The following is a 25,421-nucleotide window of genomic DNA, read 5'->3' on the forward strand; positions in this document are numbered from 1 at the left end:
ACAATACATTTGAGTAGAAATTCACCATCTCTATTCTCCAGCTTTTTGTCAGAGACGTTTTTGGCTTTCCAGGAAATCCCACTCTTGTGATGGGTCCTGAACTGGAAAAGATCTCTTCAGAGCTATATCCAGTGATACCTCAGCTGTTGTGTGTGAGACCAAAGAGGTCAAGATGATGAGAAGACTAGCTATAGGAAAAAATATCCCAAAGGCTGTTGAGTGCAACGATAAAACTATTGGGCCTGCCCTGATTAGCAAGCAACTGAATGTCAGAACAGAAGAGGACTGACAGATTGATGATAGAGATGGGTGGCCCTGAGAATAGGTCTAAATTTGGTGTGAACATTATACTAGGAATCTCTTGCTGTTTGTAAGGCTGGAGCTGCTGAAAAGGGATTCTCCCTACTGCCACAGAATTGTTAATTTGCTGGCAGTTCTGAAGGCACCCTGCCAGTTACAGCTTTCACTGTGACCAGCAGTGCTTCTCATCCTGGCATTAAGCTGGCAGTATAGGAGTTTATAATCTTCCCCATCAGCAAACTTCAGGGAAGCCATGCTCATTAGAGCCAAGGCTTAGCACACGAGCAGTGTCATCAAGGAGAAATGTGAGAAAGCTGCTATCAATGTGGGGGATTGTGGTAGGCTGCATAATGTCTCCTAAAGATGTCCATGTCCTAATCCCTGGAACTTGTGAATATACTACTTTACATGGCAGAAGGGATTTGCAGATATTTAAGGTTGTGAACCTTAAAATGGGGACATTATCCTGTATTATCCAGACGGGTCCAGTGTGATCTTATGAGTCGTTAAAAGCAGAGAATAGCGCCTTTCATATCTGTGATCAAAGAGAGAGGTCAAAAGTTGTGATATTCCTGGCTTTGAGAATGGAAGAGGGGGCCATGAGCCAAGGAGAGTGATGACCTTGCAGGTGAGTATGGGCCTTGGCCGACAATGAGCAAGGAAATGGATGTCAGTCACATATCACAAGGAACTGAATTCTATGAGCATCCCAAGTGAGTAAGAAAACAAATCCTCCCCTAGAGCTAAGAAAGGAATGCAGCTCTGTGGATACCTTGGTTTTGGCCTGGTGCTGCCTATGTCAGACTTTTGACATACAGTGCTGTAAGACAGCAAGTACATGTTGACTAAGCTGCTAATTTGGTGGTGATTTGTTATGGCAGCAGTAGAAAGCTAATATAGGGTTGGACGGAGGTTTGCTCCTAACAACCTAGAGAATAAAGAAGGCTAGGGCTGCTGTGGAATGCACTTGGGAAAGCTGGCTACATTGATAATACTGTAACTAGCATGGGCATAGTTGCTGTTGAATTCTTTCAGATCTGGGAAGTACAACTTAGACTTCAGATCTCCTAATGACCCAGGAGGCGCATAAACCTGAGCAGCTGGTAGCCCTGTACAAGTCTTTGTTTTCCCTGGTGGACTTGTACAGGGAACTCAATGTTTTCCCTGATGTCTCTGATGTCTCTTAAAGATTGTTTGACCGTGATGATTGGGAAGTTTGGAAGAAGTTCACTGCTAATGCATGTCTCCAGGAAGTAGGGAATGACACTTGAGGCATGTTGCTAAGGCTGTCGATGAGAATTCGTGTAACTTTCTCCAGCTTACAGTGGACTAGGTTGACATGCAAGCTGATTCAGTCCAATTGGTAGGGCACCATGGTTTATCATTACTCATGGTTTCTCATTTCTCATTACTGACTTAAAATACTTTTATTGCCAACCTGGTGAGACACTGCCCTGGGTAGATAACACAGGAGCACCTTGCTGATCAGAGCCCTTGGCCAGCTACAAAGAGCTCAGTTTTCTAGAAAGAAGTCCTAGCCAATTAGACCTTGGGGAGGAAAGCCCCTGAAACTTAACAAGCACAAGCAATTGAGTAGACCTGTCCTCCTGAACTAAACAGGCAGCTCAAGGCATCAGACCAAAACTCATAGGGGCTCTGATAGTTAACTCATTTCTCCATCTGGACGTTCTCATTGTCTTATTAAATTGCTGTGGCAGAAGCCAAACTTGATCAACTGGAACCCCATTGGAGGTCCTAACCTTGTAATCACATGATTGGCTAAAAAATCATCACCTTTTCTTGGCTTTCTCCCCACATTAGTGTGTGTAGAAGAATAGAGTTTCTGAGGTGTCAATAGGCAAGATGTCCAGTGAGGGTTTTCTGGTTGCAAAATACAGTATCTGCTAATGCCTGCCTCTTCTCTCCCATCAAACAGAACAAAACATATACGTATATGCTTCCAGGCTTCATCCTCAGAGATTCAGATTTAATAGGTCTGAGGCAGTACCTGGAAGACTACATTAAAAAAAAATATCAGGGCCAGGTATGGTGATTCATGCCTATGTTCCAACATGTTGTGAGGCTGAGGTGAGAGGATCACTTGAGGCCAGGGCATCAGCCTGGGCAACATAGTGAGACTCCATCTCCACAAAAACTTTAAAAATGTGTTGAGTGTGGTGGTGTGTGCCTGTAGACCCAGCTACTGGGAAGGCTGGGCTGGGGGGAGCGCGTGAACCCAGGAGTTCAAGGTTGCAGTGCGCTATGATCATGCCACTGCACTCTAGCCAGGGCCACAGAGTGAGACCTATCTCTTAAGGAAGAAGAAAAAAGTGTGGTGATTATGATATAGCCAATAGAGTAGCCAGCATTTGGGACCTCTGGCCTACATAAGTCATTTGTAGTCTATTATGAAAAATGAAGCTCAGATTGCGGTAGGTGATTCAATCTTGGTCAAATTGCTGCTAGGCTTGTGGAAGGATAGATAAATAAATAAATAAATAAATAAAACTTGGTACCTGCCTTCTAGAGGTTCATAATCTAGTCAGAGAGACATTAGTAGGCATAGGAGTGGAGTAATCTAGGAAAGAATTATAGGCAAGGTTGGGTGTGAACAGGTGCCTTATAGGATAGAGAGGACTTCTGGTGTAGATACAGGATGAGAAAAATGCTATAGATGTGAGTGAGTCCTTAGGATTTTTTATTAAAAAATGTTCAAAGATACTTTAATTGCAACTGTCATCTAGATCAACCTAGATTTAATAGTTGTTAAAAAAGAATAATAATTGTTAAAAATTTTGCCCCATTTGCTTTATCTTTCTTTGTGTATCCCCCCTTTTCTTTTGAAAGCTTTTGAAAGTAAGTTGCTAAGATGGCACTCACCTGAATATGTCAGCATGCATCTTCTAGAAATAAGGACTTTTGCTGATATAAAGTGCCAACAGTTATATACTTCTCTGTGTTTCAAGTTCTATAGAATTTTATCACTTGTGTCAGTTTGTGTATCTAGTACCACAATCAAGATATTGAACAGTTCCCGAATCACAAGAATTCCTCATGTTTCCCTTTTATTTATTTTATTTTTGAGACAGAGTTTCACTGTGTCACCCAGGCTGTAGTCCAGTGGCACCATCTCGGCTTACTGCAAGCTCCACCTTCCAGATTCAAGCCATTCTCGTGCCTCAGCCTCCAGAGTAGCTGGGATTACAGGCATGCACCACCATGCCTGGCAAATTTTTGTATTTTTAGTAGAGATGAAGTTTCGTCATGTTGGCCAGGCTGGTCTCCAACTCCTGGGCTCAAGTGAGCTGCCCGTCTAAGCCTCCCAAAGTTCTGGGATTACATTGAGAGCCACTGCACCTGGCCAGAGTTTCCCTTTTATAACCACATCCATTTCCTCCTTGTACTCTTCTTGCACCCCAACTCTAAACCCTGGCAACTATTAAACTGTCTTTATTTCTAAAACTTTGTCATTTCAATAATGTTATAAAATGAATCATACAGTATGTAATTTTATGGGATTGGCTTTTTTTTTCTGTTCAGCATAATTCCCTGGAGAGTCATCTCAGTTGTTATGTGTATCAATAGTTCATTTCCTTTTACTGTTTTGTTTGGTTTAAATCATTGACCTATTGAAGGATCTGGGCTCATTCCAGTTTGTGAACTGGAATTCACTGCTGTGAACATTCATGCACAATTTTTGTGTGAACATTCACTTTTCATTTCTCTGAGATGAATGCTCAGGAGTGAAATAGATGGGTTATATGTAGTTACATATTTAGTTTTTAAACTGCCAAGCTGTTTTCCAGCGTTGGCAGTACCATTCTAATTTACCATGACATTTTTTTTGAAGAAGTCCAAGCCAGTTTTGCTTTAGAGTGTCCCACCTACATTTTTGAATTGTCTTTTTCCTAGTGACATCACTTAATTTGTTCCTCAATCTCCTGCATTTCCTATAGACTGGAGGTTAGGTCAAAAGGTTTGGTTACATTTAGGTTAAAATTTTTAAAAATAAGAAGATAACTTCATCTGTGATGCTGTATACCTTATGTTGCATAACATGAGCCCTAAGAACAGAGTGAGCTGCTGGACAGCAAGTTTCATTGGGTGCAATAATTGATACACCACATAGAATAAATCTGAAATAATGACAAATGTATTAAAGTCCTTGGGATATTGGGCCATGTACCCTATGGAGCACAAGGTGAGGTGCAGGTTCCTGCCCCCAAAGAACTCTGTCTTTTGAGATTAGCAACTAATAGTGTGAGCCCACTAATAGGATGTGAAAGTTGTCAAAATCAAGTTGTAGTTATTGCATTAAAAACTCTAACAGATAGAGCTGGGAAGGCCATGAAAGGAGGATTTTCATGCACAGATGCCTGGTAACAAGGCTTATCATAAAAGACTGTACAAAACCACACCTTGCACAAAGGCCATCACAACTTTACATACAAAAAATACTTCTGGGAGGACATTTGCCCAACAACTGCCTGTCCAATGTCTGACTGTCAACATCCTTGTTATTGATTCTCTCAAAACAATCATTTTTGCTTTAACAACCATTGTCTTCCTTTAGCTCCCTGTATATGCACATAGTTTACTGTGGCACTTGTATTCTCATTGCAATGCCTACTCCGGAATAAACATCATTTTCTTTCAGAGAGTCTCCCTCTCATTATTTAGGCTGACAGGGATATGCCAAGAAGTAGCTTGGATATAGCAGTTAACTCTGCCTTTTGGGTATGTGTACAGGGTTATAAGAATTAACTAAAAGTTGACCTCTGAGCTGGTCCTTGAATAAAAGAGGAATAGATTCCAAAAATAATAATAAATAATTATCCTAAGCTAGGAGAGTACATTTGGTAGACCTTTGGTTTCCATATAAACAAATTAAAATTTTTGTGTACAATAAAGAAGTTCTGGAATTTTCTGGTTTTGTTTTGTTTGTATTTATATATTTAATTTAACTTTTAGGTTCAAGGGTACATGTGCAGGTTTGTTATATAGGTAAATTTTGTGTCATGGGACTGTACAGATTATTTCATCACCCAGCTAATAAGCCTAGTACCCAAAAGGTAGTTTTTGATCCTCTTCCTTCCTCCCACCCCTACCTCTCCGTCAGATAGGGGCCCTCTTTGTGTCCATGTGTTCTTGTTTAGCTTGCACTTATATGTGAGAACATACAGTATTTCGTTTTCTAGTCCTGTGTTAGACTGCTTAGGATAATGGCCTTTAGCTCCATCCGCTGCTGCAAAGGACTAATATGGGGGCCTTTAAAGGGATGGGTGACAGCAGGTTGGCAGACCCATGAGTAAATCATTGCAACTGTCTCGAGTGTGATGTCCCAAACTAGGTGCCAGAAAGGGAAAAGGTAAGATTCAGATATTTAGGGTCAGGATTTTAAAATGTGTCCGAATTTTTAAGATTTTGTGGATATGACAATGCTGCATCAAATGACTTTGGAACCTATTGGAAATTTAAGAGGAAAGATGAATATTAACGTGTTATGTGTCTGTGGAACATTTGGGTAAAGATGTCGAAGCAGACTTGTATATTTAACATCAGGAGCTCAGGTGATAGTGTAGAGGAAGTAATGACTGATACTGTAAATCTTCTAGAACGAAATGGTGTACGGAGAAAAGGATTCACGAGGGGTTAAAGGGCGGACAAGACAGTGAATAAAGTGGTTGGGCCCAGTGGTGAGGGGCCTTGCTCTGCACCAGCCGGCTCTGACTTCCTTCTAAAGGAGACTGAAATGGCCTGGCAAGTGCTTGCAGCAGACACTCCAGGCTCGCTAAGCATGCATGCCTCCAAAGCTGGCCTCCCGCCACTCCCAGCAGAGGCCCCAACTGAATGGGTCACTCAAGGCGGCACGCACAGGCTGGAAAAAGGCATGAAAGGCCGCGGGAGGATCACGCCTGCGCGGTAGTGGGCCGGCGGTTGGGCGCAGACGGGCACCGGAAGATGGAGAGATGGAGCCACCCCTGGAGACAAATAGGCCTTTCTACACGTTGGATAACCGCGACGGGCGAGTCCAAACCCTGTCCCCCACCCCTCTATTGCAGAGGAATCCCTACAGCAAGTCGGATATGATGAACATCAGAGGGTCGCAGATTTCTTCGGTTCGTAATATCTCGGACCAGGGCAGGATGGCTCTGCCTAAAGACAAGAACCAGGAGAGCACCGGGAACCGGCTGCTGAATGTGAGTTGGGGCCTGGCGGGGACCTGGAGGACTGGAGCCAGCAGGGCACCTGGAGGGTGGCCATACGATTAAAGGGTTTAATGTGTAGCAACTGCATCTTTATTCAATTAGCATACGTTGAACCCGTTAATCTTTTTTTTTTTTTTTTTGAGATAGAGTCTGTCTCTCGCCCAGGCTGGAGTGCAGTCGCGTGATCTCGGCTCACCACAACCTTTGCCTCCCGGGTTCAAACGATTCTCCTGCCTCAGCCTCATGAGCAGCTGGCATTATAGGCGCCACCCACCATGCCAGGCTAATTTTTGTATTTTTAGTAAAGACGGGGTTTCACCATGTTGGTCAGGCTGGTCTTGAACTCCTGACCTCAGGTGATCCGCCTGCCTCGGCTTCCCAGAGTGCTGGAATCACAGGTATGAACCACCACGCGTGGCTTCCTTTAATCCTTTCGACACCCTCTACATTATAGGGTGGTAATACCCAAGGCAGAGTTGCCCTGTGGGACCTTGGGCAATTATTTGTTAGAGTCTTGTTTTATTCACTGTTCAATGAAGACGATTACTACCTACCTTACTTAAAGGAGAACGAAAGAAATAATGACATAAAGTCCTTAGCACAGAACAAAGAAAAAAGTACAGACTCAATAAAAGTTAGCTTCTGTCACCATCATCATCACTGGGATTTCATTTATTTGGTTACAGGGCAAAACTTCAGAAACTTTAGTTACCCTTGTTTTCATTCGTGAGGTTATTACAGACTGAATCTGCAGAAGCAAATCTGCATCCTGTCTACAAAGTGAATTATTGGCCTCCCGAAACTCTTGAGTTTACCACTATACTTAGCATGAAGACCTAAATGGCAAAGGGGAATCCAATTGAAACTTACCTTTTCAAAGTTGTTAGAGGATTTTAGAACATTTTCAAAAATCCTTTAGGGAATACTACACTTCATCTGTGATAAGTGTCACAAATACTTTCTTATAATTCAACAGTTGTTTGTTGACTATTTATAGTGCTTTTTGCTATTCAGTCCTTATTTTCATTAATTTTTAAAATGATTTTTCTGTTCTCTATTTTGTTTATTTCTGCTCCAATTTTTATTATTTTTTTTCTTCTGCTAACTTTGGGCTTACTTTGTTTTTGTTATCCAGTTATTGGAAGTGTAAAGCTAGGTTGTTTATTTGAGATCATTTTTTTTTTTGGTGTAGACATTTGTTGTTATAAACTTGGATCTTATAACTGTTTTGCAGCATCCCATAAGTTTGGGTATATTGTATTTCTATTTTTGTTGGTCTCAAAATTTTTTTTTATTTCTATTTGATCTTTTCTTTGAGCCATTAGTTGTTCAGAAGTCTGTTGTTAATTTCCATGTATTTGTGAATTTTCCAAATTTTCTGTTACTGATTTCTAGTTTCATACCATCATGTTGATTTTGTATCCTGTAACTTAAGTGAATTTATTTATCAGATGTAAGAGTTTTTTTTATCGGAATCTATAGGTTTTTCCAGCTAAAAGGTCATATCATTAGCAAACAGGGACAATTTGACTTTTCCTTTTCCAGTTTGGATGCCTTTTGTTTTTTTTCTCTTGCCTAATTACTCTGGCTAGGACTTTCAATACAGTAGTGGAAATGGGCATCCTTCTCTTATTCTAGTTCTTAGAGGAAAGGTTTTTAGCTTTTCCCCATTCAGTATGATGTTAGCCATGCATTTGTTATATATGGGCTTTATTATGTTGAAGTACATTCCTTCTATGCTAATTTGTTGAATTTTTTTTTTTTAATCATGAAGGGATGTTGAATTTTATCAAATGCTTTTTGTTGAAAAGCATTTGAAATGATTGAAATGATCATTTGGTTTTTGCCCTTAATTCTGTTGATATGATGTTTGATGTTTACTGATTTGCATGTGTTGAACCATCCTTGCATTCCCTGGGATAAATCCAATTTGATCATGGTATGTTATTATCTTTTTGATGTGCTGTTGATTCAGTTTGCTAGTATTTTGTTGAATATTTTTGCATCTATGTTCATTAGGGATATTGACTTGTAGATTTCTTTTTTGTTGTTGTATCCTGGTCTGGTTTTTGCATTGGGGTAATACTAGCCTCAAAGAATGAGTACATGTAACCTGTACCATGAATGGCAATGTCTGGCCAATGAAATCAGTTAACTTGCTGGGTTGGAGAAAGGGTGGAGACAAAATTTTCCCTTTTCCTTGATCATTTTTCTTCTAATGAAACTGTAATTGTTTTGTTTTTACTTGTCTGTCTTAAACACTAGACTGAATCTCTTGAGGGCAAGAACACTTCAAACTGGAATAAGTATTTTGTGAGGCATATATTAATAGTTGTGCCAGCACACTGGTAAATGTCAAATAATTAATACAAGGAGAGTGAGGATTCAATTAGGGGTAGGAAGTAAGAGTATTCTAGGAAAAGGTAAATATGTGGGATTTTAAAGAGGAGAGTGGGTAAGAAAAATCACTGGGGAAGAAGTGCAGACAATGTGAGTGAATGTACAGCTTTTACAGACTTAAGAAGAAGTGTTACAAGGGACTTCCATTCAAGGTGGGGCCAAAGGTAGCAGAGATGAAAGGCACAATGGAATTAACTGAAATAAAAGTTATCTGCAGGTTCAGGAGAAATTTGAGGTGGCATCAGAAGCCTTTATGAGATTAATGTTTACAGCCTTTGCTCAGGATTCTGATAGAAATTTGGCAGAGTTGTTTTGCTGATGATGCTGCCGTTGAAGAGAGCTCTGCTAATATGAGAATGAAGAAGTAAAAAGTAGTAAAATGAGGGGGAAGCAGTATTTTAGCCAGGTTGTTAAAGGATGAATTGAACGTTAGTATTCTAAAGGAATTTTTTAACTTTCCAAATTATTTTGTATTTATATTAAAATGCACATTCGAAATAGACTTCTAAAATAAAGGTTATCAAAACATTACAAAGCATGAGATTACACATCAAATACATATATAAGTTTGATATTTTTATGACAATACAGTAATTGTCATCCAGTTACCTTAAACTATGAAATCATATACATAAAACACATTAAACCAGTCAAATGCAACAATAAAATTATCCAAGACCTATAAAACAAATTTTCTCAATATGACTAAAGTATTTGTTATATCATTTATTTTTATAGTTTTTGGTTTATTTTATATTTAATTAAAAAATAATTGTTTATATTTTGGGGGTACAATGTGATGTTATGATAGATATATACCTTGTGGAATGATTAAATCAAGCTAATTGACATAACCATCACCACACATACTTACATTTCTTTGTGGTGAGAACATTCAAAGTCTGTTAACATTAGCATCATGCTGTGCAGTAGATCACTAAAACTTATTCCTCCCCTCTAACAGAAATTTTGTACCCTTTGAGCAACATTTCTTTTTCCTGCTCCTCAGCCTCTGGTAACTACCATTGTGTTCTCTACTTCTATGAGTTCTACATTTTTAGATTACACCTACAAGGGAGACCATGCAGCTTTTCTCTTTCTGTACCTGGCATTTTTTCACTTAGCGTAATGTCCTCCAGGCTCATCCATGTTGTTGCAAATGACAGAATTTTCTTCTTTTTTAAAAGGCTGAATAGTATTCTGTTGTGTATATACACCACATTTTCTTTATATGCTCTTTCACTGATGAGTACTTAGCTTGCTTCCATATCTTGGCTGTTGAGAATACTGCTGCAATGACATGGGAATGGAGATATCTCTTCAGCATATCATATATGAAATCTCACAGCTAACATCACACTCAATGGTGAAAAGCTGAAAGCTTTTTCTGTAAGTTCAGAAACATTGCGAGGATACCCATTCTCACCACTTCTATTTAACATTGTACTAGAAGTCCTAGCCAGAGCAATTGGGCAAGGAAAATAAATATAAAGCATCCAGATAGGAGAAGAAGAAGCGAAATTGCCTCTATTTACTGACAACATGGTCTTATATATATCTTATATTTGCTGATGACATGATATATACTTTATAAACTTTGAATAGTTCACCAAAAACTGTTAAAACTGATAAATTCAGTAAAGTTGCAGGATACAAAATCAACCTACAAAAATCAGGAGTGTTGTTATATACTTTGAAACAAAAATTTCAACATAACTAAGAGTTTGTTGTACACTTTAAAAGTTGAACAATGCAATTCTTGAAAAATACATAACAACAAAGATTTCTCAGAAGTTAATACTTATAAATAAGACCATGTTTATTGAGCTTCTGCAAAGGTTGGGGATCAATTTAATTCTCCTTTTCAGGTTAAATTTTTAATGGCCAGTTTCCCCTCCTCCTCTCCCACTCTCTTCCATTTATCTCCCCTCCCCCAACTTTCGCTTTACTTTTTAAATACTTCTTAAATTTATATTTAATGTTTTATAGTTTTCAAAAGTGTCATATTTTTAAAAGGCTGACTATCATATGTAGTGATATACACAAAAAAAGGAAAGTTAAGTATGAACCCTCAAATATTAGTGATGTTACTCTGGAGGAAATCACACAGCTAAAAACCAAAAGCCATCTGTTTATTGCCCCATTCTAGTGTATCTACTATTTTAAGAAACACAATTCCAATTCTTTTTGTGATCACTGAAGGAATATTAGGATTACTTGCAAGCAGGATTGCTGCTATCTGTGGGATACAGTACCTAGTTCACATTAGGTTAAGACCATCATGTTGCAGTGATGATCATTTTTAGTTAGGAAGGAGATCTTGAGCCACTTTTTTGAGAGGCTCCTCTGGGTAGCAGATTTCAAACTCACTGATATTAAAGTGGTGGCTGTATTTGGTATTACACCGAGAGTCCTCAACTAACAATTGTTCTATTTATGATTATTTGACTTTGTGGTAGTGTGAAAGCGATATGTATTCAGTGGAAACAGTACTTCAAAGTTTGAATTTTGATCTTTTCCCTGGGTTGGCGATATGCAGCATGAATTAGCATGCTGGGCAGCAGCAGTGAGTCATTTTTTTTTTTTTTAACTTTCAATACAGTATTCTATAAATTACATGACAGACTGTGTTAAATGATTTTGTCCAACTGTAGGGTAAGTATTTGAGGATGTTTAAAATAGCTATGCTAAGCTATGAAATTTGATAGGTTATATGTATTAAATGGATTTTCTGCTTAATGATATTTTCAACATATGATGAGATTATTGGAATGTAATCTTATTGTAAGTTAAGGAGCATCTGTATTGCTGTATAAAAAATTGCCACAAATATAGCAGCTTAAAACATCATCTATTTATTAGCTCACACCTCTGTAGGTTGGAAGTTAGGTACAGTGTGGATATGTTCTCTACTCAGGGTATCACAAAGCTGAAATCAAGGTGTTGGCCAGGCTGTGTGCTTATCTCAAGCCTCTGGGGCAGAATCTATCTCTAAACTCATTCAGGTTGTTATAGAATTTAGTTCTTTGTAGTTGTAGGGACTGAGGTCCGCATTTCTTTGTTTGCTTTCAGCTGGGAACTGCCCTCAGCTCCTAGAAGCCACATGTATTCCTTGCTACATGGTCTTCTTCATCTTCAAAGATAGTAACAGAAAATTTCTCATGCTTTAAATGTGTACTTTCCTATCTGACCTGTAGGCCCAGATTTAAAGGACTTGCTCTGGTTTGAATGTGTCCACCAAAGTTCATGTGTTGGAAACTTAATCCCTGCTGCCGCAGTGTTGAGAGACGGGACCTTTAAGAGGTGATTAGGCAATGAGGGCTTTGCCCTCCTGAATGAAATAATGCCATTATCCTGGGTGTGGGCTCCTGATAAAAAAGATGAGTGTGGCTGCCTTTTTCTTCTCTCATCCACTTGCTTTCCTCTATGGAATGATGCAGCATAAAGACCCTCACCAGATGTGGGCCCTGGACCTTGGGCTTCCTAGCCTTCAAAACTGTAAGAAATAAATTTATTTTCTTGATCAGTTACCTAATCTGAGGTATTGTGTCATAGCTACACAAATAGACTAACACAGGATTTGTGAGTAGGTCAGGCCCACCCAGAGAATCTCCTTAATTTAAGATGAACTGATTTGGGTCTTTAATTAATCTGCAAAATTCTTTTATAGCAGCATTTGAATTATGTTTGATTGAATAACCGGCAGAAGGTGTGTGTTCACTGGGGCCAAGAATCTTGGGAGCCATCTTAGAACTCTGCATATGATAGTGGTTAAAACACAGAAAACCAAACACCGTGTGTTCTCACTTACAAGTGGGAGCTGAACAATGAGGACACATGGACACAGGGAGGGGAACAGCACACACTGGGGCCTGCCAGGGGGGTTGGCTCGGGGAGGGGGCTTGGTCTCTGTGTTCTCAACCCTCTGGGAATATAGAAGTATTCCAGTAACATTCCTCTGTGTTAAAGGCTAGTCCTTTCTCCTTGCCTGATGATGCAGAGGCTTCTGAATTTCAAGATAACATGGATTTTCCCCTATTCCCTTCAGGATCCACCCCCACCTTCCCCTTTGGCTACCAGATCAATAACTAAGGTTAAATCACAATGTATTCCATCTGGGGAAGTGCTGGGTCAGCTAAAAGAAGAAAGGCACTATATCCCAAAGAAGATGTAGAACCTATCAATATCTACTGTCAGGAATCAGGATAATATGTGTGGGGCTAGATCCTGAGGGTGTTGAATTGTGAACAGAGAGTAGAACACAAAATTTCAAACAAGATAGAGCTTACTGGTATGGAAGCATTTTCCTGTGTTGCAGGATTTCACACCTGGGGAGGACCCTGGGAAGCAGGGCTACAGTAGTGCTAGGACAGCTTTTGGAAGTTTGGAGAAAATGATTTTAAGTGTAAACACATGAGCGACTTTGTCAGATGGTGAAAGCATGAATCAAAGACTCAGAAATGGGCATACTAGAGTGGAAATACTGTGTATGGCTAGAAAAGCCACTGTATGACTATATGTCCTGGAGGATTTGGTGGATTCTAAGTTTACCAAATCAATAAGAAACGTACCGGTGAAAAGGGCACCAGCATCACTGAGAAGCAGAGCTGAACTCCCCAGTATCAATAAGGATGATAGAATCTTGAAATCACAGGGCTTGGGAAGGTATAATTATTGTAATGTGTGGTAAGGTCAGTGGCAGCCAGGCAGCATATCAGCAGGCAGGTATGGGGTAATTTATAGAGCACATATTCTTAGAGACAAGAATGAGCAATCAGCAAGAGTATTTGCTTAATTTATACAACAAAACAAAATCAATAATGGATGCTTACGAAACCGAAGACAGCTGCCTGAATAAAAAGTCACAATACCTTAGCTAGTTTCTGAATGTTAGTTTTCATACCTGGAACCTATTATTTCAGGGAGAGGCCAGATGCTTAGGGAGGACCCTATACCACCGTGGCAAATGTAAAATTAATGATATCCTTATTCCTTCACCAAAGGATCTCAGCCATTTACTTGATAATTGTCCACCAGGGAAATGAGAATACCCAAATATTTTGAGGATTGTGGGATACAGGATCTAGCTGACATTACTATCCAGGAACCCAAAGCATAATGTCCCTTCTCTTAGAGTATAGGTTTATGAGGCCAACTAATAAATGGAGTTCTGGCCTAGGTCTGGCTCAGAGTGGATCCATACTCCCATGTAGTGATCATTTCCTCATTCCCTAAATGTATGATTACAATGGATATACTTGACAACTGGCAAAATTTTTTACATTGATTTTTTAATCTGTAAGAGCCATCATACTGTGAAAGGCAAAATAGAAGTCTCTGAAATTTCCCTACTCTTCTACCTTGGCCATATAGTAATTCAAAAACAATGTCACATCCAAGAAGGAATAGCAGAGATAATTTCACTTCTAGAGACCTAAAGTATGCAAGGGTGATAACTTTCATTCCATCTCCCATTTAATAAATCTGTCTGGCCTTTGCAAAAGTCTGATGGATCCTGGAGGATGACAGCGGACAATTAGAAATTCAATCAAGTAGTAACCCCAGTTGAAGCTTCGTTGCCAAATGCGATATCTTAGCTAAACTATATCAGCATGAACTCAGGTACTTTTTAACATGGCCATTGAATCTATTGTTTTAAGAAAGGGGGACCACAAACAGTTCACATTTAGTTGGAATGGCTAGCAGTATACATTTATGGCTATGATGTGGGCTCCATTAATTATCCTACTCTCTCTTATAATATGGTCTTTAGGGACTTGGACTATTTGGAGGTCTGCAGAACATCATATTGGTCCAGTTTATTTATGTTCATTGGACTAGATGAGCAGGGAGTGGAAAGTACATTAAAGGCCACTCCAGAGAATGGCAGATAAACCCTATGGAGATTTAAGACTTTGACATATCAATAAAATTTTTAATAGTCCAGTGGCCTAGGACATGCTAGGGCATCCCGTACAAAGTAAATGACAAATTATTGCATTTTGCACATCCCACAGTCAAGAAGGAAGCACAACTATGGTAGGCCTCTTCAAGTTCTAGAGGTAAGAGACACATACTTCCTTTACCCCTATACTGTGTGACACCAAAGGCTGCCAGATGGAGGGATGTTAGCAAAATGATAGAATAGATAGCTCCAAGTTCTCTTTTTAGAGCTCTGGAAAATAGGCAAATATTTACTACAACCAAGTGAATGCTGAAGCAAGAAAAAGATAACTTAAAATCAGTAGGAAAGCATCTGTGATGTTTTCCTTGCACTCATCCCAACCTCTTCCTTGACTTAGCAGCAGTCTTGAAAGTGCCAGTCCATATTCCCAGTGTGGGACCCTAGTCCTTTCTTCTGGAGGGAGCAGAGCAGACCTTATTCTCAAAGAAGAGTGTTTGTCTGTTCTAACCTGTCTGGTGCCTACCTTAAAGACTGACATAAGTTACTGGCTTTTGTTTCACCTAACTTGGAGCTCATTGAAGAAGGAAAAGTAACAGGCATTATCCTAAAATTTTGTAAGACAACCAGCTAACCCATGGCCATCTGGGGCAAAAGATTAGAACTGAGATACAATAGAGTACCAAGACACTCTAGGGAGAGAGTTTCTCTGAGAAATTAGGACATTCAAAAGTGCCTGTGTGTATAGGGGAATTAAGAAAACCACATGCATGTCCAAGACAAGATGTACACTTGGGAGAGACTTGAGAAGACTCTAAGCTTTCATCTGTGGCTGCTCTATAGGCTTAGTACAAGGAGAAAATGAATGATAAATGAAAATGATCAGAGATTTACAGAGATGTAAATTACCTGGCTAAACATTGGAGGAGTGTCCTAACACAGACAGCTAATTTTCAAAGATGGAACTGAGAGAGTTTTTCTTTTTTATTTCTTTTTTTCCTCTCTCTCCCTATCTTCTCTCTCTCTCTCTCTCTCTCTCTCTCTCTCTCTCTCTCTCTCTTTCTCTCTCTCTCGTGTATGTCTTCTGGAGGTAAAGGAAATATCTGTTAAAGGAACAGAGACTTTAGAGACCACACATGAAAAAGAATATGGACTTTACATAAGTAGTTTAGAAGTCACTAAACAGCTGCCGTTCACAGCAAGTGAGCAAACAAATAAAACTATCCTGAGAGGAGGAAGAATCTAATTTCCAGGGTTACCAACTTATAGTATTTAAAATCTCTAATTTCCAACAAAAAAGCATGCAATGAAATAAGAAAGTATGGCCTCTTCACAGAAAAAAAGTGAACATAAACTGTCTCTGAGGAAGTGCACAGATATTAGAATTTTTAGACAAAGACTTTAAATCAAGTATATTTAATATGCTCAAAGAGCTAAAGGAAACCAGGAGAATGAAGTAAAAACAAATAGAGGATATCAATAAATAAATGGAAATGATAAAAACTAAAATTCTGGACCTGAAAAGTACAATAGCTAAAATAAAAAAACCCACTAAGAGTTAATAGGTTTAAGCAGGCAGAAGAAAGAATCTGTGCCTTGAAGCTAGGACATTTGAAATGATCCAATCTGGGGAGCATAAAGCAAAAAGAAAGAGGAAAAATGAACAGAGCCTAAGAGACCTGTGGGACACCATTAAGCGTAGTGATGTATCCTTAATGTGAATACCAGAAGGGGAGAAGAGAGAGAAATAACAAAATAATGTTTGAAGCAATGGCTGAAAACTTCCCAAATTTGATAAAATATAGGAATCTACCCATTGAAGAATCTCAACAAACTCCAAGAAGGACAAATGCAGAGAGCTCTGTACTGAGACACATTATAATCAGTTGTCAAAAGCCCAGGATAAAGAAACAATCCTGAAAGCAGCAAGAGAGAAGCAATTTGTCATCTACAAGTTATCCTCAATAAGATTAAAAGCATATTTCTCATTAAAAAACCCATGGATTCCAGAAGATAGGGATGACATTCTTAAAGGGCTAAAAGAAGTGCTATTAACCAGGAATTCTGTAACCAAAAATACTATGATTCAAAAATGAAGGAGAAATTAAGATATCTCTGATTTTTTAAAAAAGACAAAACAAAAAAACTGAGTGAATTTACCATTAGTGGACATGCCCTACAAGAAATGCTAAAGAGAGTCCTTCAAGTTGAAATAAAAGGACACTAGACAATAACTTGAAGCCATACAAAGAAATAAAAAACTCCAATGAAGTTAACATCAAAGGTAGATATGAAAGCCAGTATCATTGTATTTTGGGTTTGTAACTCCTCTTATTTGCTATGTGATTTAAAAGACAAATACACAAAACAGTAATTATAAATGTATGTTAATGGCACACAATTTTTAAAAGATGTAATTTGTGATTGCAACAAAAGAGGAGGGCCAGGTACAGTGGCTCATGCCTGTAATCCCAGCACTTTGGGAGGCCAAGGCAGGGGGATCACTTGAGGTCAGGAGTTCAATACCAGCCTGGCCAACATGGTGAAACCCCATCTCTACTAAAAATACAAATAATTAGCTGGGCGTGGTAGTGCACACCTGTAACCCCAGCTCTCGGGAGGCTGGGGCAGGAAAATCTCTTGAACCCAGGAGGTGGAGATTGCAGAGTTGAGATTGCACCATAGCACTCCAGCCTGGGTGACAGAGTGAGACTCTGTCTCAAAGAAAAAAAAACAACAAAAACAGCAACAGAAAAAGGGGAGGATGAAGCTATATAGCTGTAGAGTTTTAAAAATTTATTCTGTTGAAGCTTAGTTGGTATGAACTCAAACTAGAGTAGTACAAATTTAGGATGTTAATTGTAATCTTCATGGTAATCACTAAGAAAGTAACTAAAAAATGTACACAAAAAGAAATCAGAAGGGAATCAAAATGATACACTAGAAAAAGGCAATTTAAAAGGCTACCAAATTTGAATAGGGCCCAGAACAGAAAGGGCATTGCAGTAGGTCTAGGCTACTGTCCAAATGGCCCAGTTGCTTGGGACAGGTGATCCATCAGACTATGATATTAAAGGTATCGGTGGTGGGAAACAATACGATCTGGAGTTTATTGCAAATAAGATATTTACAATGTAAATCCTTAGGCTTCTGGAGCAAGGCCATACCATCTGTAGCAGAAAATTACCTTTAAAAACACTGCCTGTCACCAGGCCTTAGTAGAGATAAAGCACCTGACCATGGGACATCAAGTGACCATGAAGCCAGAACTTCTCATCATGAGTTGGTTTGTTAAACCCAACTCCATGTCATCCATCACTGTTGCACCAGTACCTCTGTCTCAGCTCATACCTATGCCCACACGAGGTGTTTAACTGTTGGAGGAGGAAAGAGACTGACCTTGGTTCATGGATGGCTCAGCTTGGTATGTGGATGCCAGCTGAAAATGAATTGTAGCTTCACTACAGTCTTACTCAGGGTTAGGAAGATAGCAATAAGGAGAAATCCACCCAAAGGGCAGAATTTCAGATGGTACAACTAGTAATCATTTTGTGTGGGAAGAGAAGTGGTCTGATATTAGAATATGCAGACTCACAGGCAGTGGCCAGCTAGTCACGGCTTGGAAGGAAAAATACTGAGAGATTGGGAACAAGGAGATCTGGGGAAGACGCATGTGGATATACCTAAAACAGTGAGCACTCACCAATGCTGAACTAGCTCTTGATGCTGCTGCATGCCCAGCCTGCCAGCAACAAAGACCAATGTTGAGCTTCCACTGTGACATTTTCTCTTGAGGATACCAATAAGCCAGTTGGCAACAAGTTGCCTACAATGAAGTAAAACTAATTTATCTTCATTGGAATCAATAAACATTCTGGGTATAAATATCTGTCTCCTGCTTGCAGACTGTAACCAGCACTACTATCTTAAAGTTTAAGAGGATTCGTTCCATTTACACAGGATCCTTCATAAAATCACATTAGACCAAGTGACCTGTACATCAGAGGAGGTGTGGCAGTGGTCTTGTGAACATGCACTGGATCTCTTACTTATAGCAGCACTCAAAGCTGATAGTATGATAGAGCAACAGATCAATGAATGACCTGTTGAAAGCACAGCTGAAGTGGCAGCTTGGAAGTGATACCTCACATGGATGGGATGTAATCCTCTAGGCTACAGTATATACCATGAATCAATGGCCTTTATATGATGATGTGTTTCCAGTAGACATAATGCATGGTTCTGAGAATAAAGGGCTAGAAGTAGGAATGGTCCTGCCTGGGCACGGTGGTTCATGCCTGTAATCCCAGCACTTTGGGAGGCCAAGGTGGGTGGATCACTTGAAGTCAGGAGTTTGAAACCAGCCTGGCCAATATGGCAAAACCCTGTCTCTACTTAAAAAAAAATGAGTGCTCACCTTGGCAGCACATATATTAAAATTGGAACGATACAGAGAAGATTAGCAAGGCCCTTGCACAAGGATGACATGCAAATTCGAGAAGTGTTTCATATTTTTCAAAAGAGACAAGGGCATTACATAATGGTAAAAGGATCAATGCAACAAAAAGAGCTAACTATCCTAAATATATATGCACCCAATACAGGAGCACCCAGACACATAAAGCAAGTTCTTAACAACCTACAAAGAGACATAGACTCCCACACAATATTAGTGGGAAACTTTAACACTCCACTGTCAATATTAGACAGATCAATGAGACAGAAAATTAACAAGGATATCCAGGACTTGAGCGTAGATCTGGACCAAGAGGACCTAATAGACATCTACAGAACTCTCCACCGCAAATCCACAGAATATACATTCTTCTCAGCACCACATCATGCTTACTCTAAAACTGACCACATAACTGGAAGTAAATCGCTCCTCAGCAAATACTAAAGAACAGAAACCCTAACAGTCTCTCAGACCACAGTATAATCAAATTAGAACTCAGGACTAAGAAAACTCACCCAAAACGACACAACTATATGGAAACTGAACAACTTCCTCCTGAATGATGACTGGATAAACAATGAAATGAAGGCAGAAATAAAGATGTTCTTCAAAACCAATGAGAACAAGTACATAACATACCAGAGTCTCTGGGACACATTTAAAGCAGTGTCTACAGGAAAATTTATAGCAATAAATGCCCACATGAGAAGCAAGGAAAGATCTAAAATCGACATCCTATCATCAAAATTGAAAGAGCTAGAATAGCAAGATCAAAAAAATTTAAAAGCTAGCAGAAGACAAGAAATAACTAAGATCAGAGCAGAACTGAAGAAGATAGAGACACAAAAAAAATCCTTTAAAAAATCAATAAATCCAGGAGCTGGTTTTTTGAAAAGATCAACAAAATAGACCACTAGCCAGATTAATAAAAAAGAAAAGAGAGAAGAATCAAATAGATGCAATAGAAAACAATAAAGGAGATATCACCACTGATTCCACAGAAATATAAACTACCATCAGAGATTACTGCAAACAACTCTATGCATATAAATTAGTAAGCCTGGAAGAAATGGATAAATTCCTGAACATTTACACCCTCCCAAGACTAAACCAGGAAGAAGTTGAATCCCTGAGTAGACCAATACAATATCAGAAGTTGAGGCAGCAATTAATAACCTACTAACCAAAAAAAGTCCAGGTCCAGATGGGTTTACAGCCAAAATCTACTTGACGTACAAAGAGGAGCTGGTACCATTCCTTCTGAAACTATTCCAAACAATACAAAAAGTGGGAATCCTCCCTAACTCATTTTATGAGACCAACATCATCCTGATACCAAAACCTGGCAGAGACACAACAAAAAAAGAAAACTTCATGGCAATTGATGAACATCGATGCAAAAATCTTCAATAATACTGGCAAACAAATTGCAACAGCACATCAAAAAGCTTATCCATCATGATCAAGTAGGCTTCATCCTGGGGATTCAAGGCTGGTCCACATACGAAAATCTAGAAACGTAATCCATCACATAAACAGAATCAAAGATAAAAACCACATGATCATCTCAATAGATGCAGAGAAGGCCTTCGAAAAAATTCAACAGCCCTTTATGCTAAAAACTCTCAATAAACTAGGTATCAATGGAATGTATCTCAAAATAATAAAAGTTATTTACAACAAACCCACAGCCAATATCATACTGAACAGGCAAAACCTGGAAGCATTCCCTTTGAAATCTGGCACTAGACAAGGCTGTCCTCTCTCACTACTCCTATTCAAATAGTATTGGAAGTTCTAGCCAGAGCAATCAGGCATGAAAAAGAAATAAAGGTATTCAATTAGGAAAAGAGGAAGTCAAATTATCTCTATTTGCAGATGACATGATTGTATATTTAGAAGATCCCAGCATCTCAGCCCAAAATCTCCTTAAGCTGATAAGCAACTTTAGCAAAGTCTCAGGATGCAAAATCAATGTGCAGAAATCACAAGCATTCCTATACACCAATAACAGACTTAAAGAGATCCAAATTATGAGCAAACTCCCATTCACAATTGCTACAAAGAGAATAAAATACCTAGGAATACAAGCAACAAAGGATGTGAAGGACCTTTTCAAGGAGAACTACAAACCACTGCTCAAGGAAATAAGAGTGGACACAAACAGATTGAAAAACATTCCATGCTTATGGTTAGGAAGAATCAATATGGTGAAAATGTCCATACTGCCTAAAGTAATTTACAGATTCAATGCTATCCCCATCAAGCTACCATTGACCTTCACAGAACTGGAAAAAAACACCTTAAAGTTCATATGGAACCAAAAGAGAGCCCACATGGCCAAGACAACCATAAGGAAAAAAAAAAAAAAAAAAAAAAGAAGGCATCATGCTACCTGACTTTAAACTATACTATAAGGCTACAGTAATCAAAACAGCATGCTACTGGTATCAAAACAGAAATATAGACCAATGGAACAGAACAGAGGCCTCAGAAGTAGCACCGTACATCTACAACCATGTGATCTTTGACAAATCTGACAAAAACAAGCAAAGGGGAAAGGAATCCCTGTTTAATAAATGGTGTTGGGAAAACTGGCTAGCCATGTGCAGAAAGCTGAAACTGAACCCCTTCCTTACACCTTACACTAAAATTAACTCCAGATGGATTAAAGATTTAAACATAAGACCTGATACCATAAAAACCCTAGAAGAAAAACTAGGCAAAACCATTCAGGACATAGGTGTAGGCAAGGACTTCATGACTAAAACACCAAAAGCAATGGCAACAGAAGCCAAAATAGACAAGTAGTATCTAATTAAACTTGAGTTTCTGCACAGCAAAAGAAACAATCATCAGAGTGAACTGGCAACCAACAAGATGTGAAAAAAATTTTGCAATCTACCTGTCTGACAAAGGGCTAATATCCAGAATCTGCAAAGAACTATATCAGATTTACAAGAAAAAACAAACCCATTCAAAAGTGGGCAAAAGACGTGAACAGACACTTTTCAAAAGAAGACATTTATGAGGCCAAGAAACATGAAAAAATGCTCATCATCACTGGTCATTAGAGAAATGCAAATCAAAACCACATTGAGATACCACCTCACACCAGTTAGAATAGTGATCATTAAAAAATCTGGAGACAACAGATGCTGTTGAGGATGTGGAGAAATAGGAACACTTTTACACGTTGGTAGGAGTGTAAATTAGTTCAACCATTGTGGAAGACAGTGTGGTGATTCCTCAAGGATCTAGAAATAGAAATTCCATTTGACCCAGCAATCCCATTACTGGGTATATACCCAAATGGTTATAAATCATTCTATTATAAAGACACATGCACATGTATGTTCATTGTGGCACTGTTTACAATAGCAAAGACCTGGAACCAACCCAAATGCCCATCAATGATAGACTGGACAAAGAAAATATGGCACATATACACCATGGAATACTATGCAGCCATAAAAATCAATGAGTTCATGTCCTTTATAGGGATATGCATGAATCTGGCAACCATCTTTCTCAGAAAACTGACACAAGAACAGAAAATCAAACACTGCATGTTCCACTCATAGGCATATGTTGAACAATGATAACACATGGGCACAGGGGGTAACATCACACACTGGGGTCTGTTGTGTGGTGGGAGGCTAGGGGAGGGACAGTGGAGCATGGGGATGTTGAGGAGGGGTAACATTGGGAGAAATGCCTGATGTAGTTGACAGAGGGATGGAGACAGCAAACCACTATGGCATGTGTGTATATATGCAACAATCCTGCAAGATGTGCACATGTACCCCAGAACTTAAAGTACAATAAAAAAAAATTGCCCTCCGAAATTTTTATAATCACTCCTTTCATTAAATGTAAAGACTAGGTAATTTGTGTGTTCCACTTTTCCAGGCAATTCAAGATGAAAAGGCAACCCTCCCCCACAAAAAAAAGATGAAGTTAACTGGGCCTGGTGGTGGGTGCCTGTATTCCCAGCTACTCGGGAGGCTGAGGCACGAGAATTGCTTGAACCCTGGAGGCAGGAGGTGGGAGAGGGTAGAGACTGCAGTGAGCTCAGATGGCACCTCTACACTCCAGCCTGGGCGACAGAGCCAGACTCTGTCTCAAAAAAAAAAAAAAATGTAGAAGTGGTCCTGCTTATCATCATTCTCAGGAACCCACTTTTGGGGAATTTGTGTTTCTGGTTCTTGCAACTCTTACTTCTGATTAGCTTCTAGCTTCAAAGTCCTGGTTTACAGGAGGAAAATGCTCTTGTCCCGGAACTCAGCAAAACTCTTGGAAAAAAAATAAATAAAACTTCAGGTGATAGCGTCTTGTAGGTCACTTTGGGCATCTTTTGCCAGGAAACAAGCAGACAAAGACAGGAGTCATCATTCTGATTTTCAGGAGGAGAGAGCTATCAGGTGATCCACTGGGAATCTCTTGGAATTCCCTTGCCCACTTTTTTTCTTTTCTTTTTTTTTTTTTTGAGATGAAGTCTCACTCTTGTCACCCAGGCTGGAGTATAGTGGCATGATCTTGACTAACTGCAACCTCCACCTCCCTGGTTCAAGCGATTCTCCTGCCTCAGCCTCCTGAGTAGCTGGGACAACGGGCGCATGCCACCATGGCCGGCTGATTTTTGTATTTTCACCATGTTGGCCAGGCTGGTCTTGAGCTTCTGACCTCATGTGTTCCACCCACTTTGGCCTCCCAAAATGCTGGGATTACAGGCGTGAGCCGCTGTGCCCAGTCCCTTGCCCACTTTTGGTAGTAAATGGACAAGTGTAGGAATCATGCTTGACCAAGGTAACCGGGAGCTCAGACTCCTTAAGGATGAGAGTCTGTGTCTCTTCACCAGGTAAACCATTAGACTAGCAGAACTGCTAGCAGAGGGTGAGGGGAATGTAGCATGGATGGAGGAGGAAGGGGATAAAGAACATTAGTAATGGCTATGAAGCCAGATGCAGCAGCAGAGGATAAGAACATTTGTTCCATTTACACAGGATCCTTCATAAAATCACATTAAACCAAGTGACCTGTGCAACAAAGGAGGATAATAGTCCATTCTATTAACTATTAACAGAAGGTTAATAGTTCATTCTATTAACCTTCCTCTTTTAAGTTTTCCCAGGGGAAAAAAGTCCTGGAGGAGTTGCTCCCAGAATTTATTATGTGCAACAAATGGATACGAGTGACTGAAGGGGCGCTATGTAGTGGATGGCAGAGGGTACCACCCAGATCTCCTGTGACCCTGTCTTCCTGGACCGAAGTACTCATTCCCCTAAATATTGGGAGTGCTGGCAGCTGATAGCTCTCAGATTAAGTCTTTCTTCAGGACTCGTCGTTGTTTAAAGAGAGCTATGTTCCTTGAGATCACACTCTTTTCTGTAAGACAGGCTATATTCAAAGAACCAGACTCTTCAATTTGTGGCAGCTTTGAAGGGCTATCTGAGCTCCAGAGCTTCCTGTAGGATTGGCTGAGGTCTTTCTTGAGATTGCATTGCTCTTGAACTTCTCCCTCTGCCCAGTTCTGCTTCTTCACTCCTCTGTAAGAAGTGATCCCTAGAGCTCTCCCTAATGAACTTCCTGCATTAAAATCTTCATCTCAAAGTCTGCTTCCCAGGGAACCTGACCTAATCTTAGAAGGTGGAAAGTTATAAAAACAGCATTTAGCAAACTCTTCTTGATTCAGGGTGGCTGAAACAAAGGACACGTGGGAAGAGGAATGTCAATATACAGAGTTAGGGGTAAGCAGATGACGGATCATGAAGGACTTTGATGTTTATTTTCATTCAGCCATTTAATTTTGTGATGAGATGTGTATATCTGACCTATTCTAAGGTTTTATTATGGAAGAGTTAAAAATGTATACAAATAGAATGGTTCAATGAATATAAATACCCACTTATTAATTCAACAATTATCAATTTATGATTAATCTTGTTTTACCTGTATCCCTACCCCTCCCATCTCAGATTATTTTCAAGCAAACTCAGATATTATATTATTTCATGCATAAATCTTTTAGTGTATATCTCTAAATTATAATGGTTGTTTTTCTAAAAAGCATAACCATAATATTGCCATAACTACCCTAATTTAGGAATAATTCGTTAATATTACCCAATCTAGTATTCACATTTCCCTGATT

General features: G+C 39.3%; 1 protein-coding gene and 1 non-coding gene across 2 annotated transcripts in view; both read left to right on the top strand.

The window, feature by feature from the left end:
- Positions 1-5,471: 5,471 nt before the first annotated feature.
- Positions 5,472-25,421, top strand: part of LOC116551942 (C2 calcium-dependent domain-containing protein 6-like) — a 94,875-nt gene continuing 74,925 nt past the window's right edge. The window contains exon 1 of the mRNA XM_032278657.1: positions 5,472-6,500. Coding sequence (XP_032134548.1) covers positions 6,270-6,500 — 231 coding nt within the window. The 5' untranslated portion in view covers positions 5,472-6,269. The remainder of the gene's footprint in view (positions 6,501-25,421) is intronic.
- Positions 19,221-19,327, top strand: LOC116552095. Its single transcript, XR_004269212.1, has one exon. It is a non-coding gene; the product is annotated as a U6 spliceosomal RNA (small nuclear RNA).

The sequence above is a fragment of the Sapajus apella genome, unplaced genomic scaffold, assembly GCF_009761245.1.
Source record: "Sapajus apella isolate SASKATOON/1434 unplaced genomic scaffold, GSC_monkey_1.0 scaffold10, whole genome shotgun sequence".
Taxonomy (NCBI): Eukaryota; Metazoa; Chordata; class Mammalia; order Primates; family Cebidae; genus Sapajus; species Sapajus apella.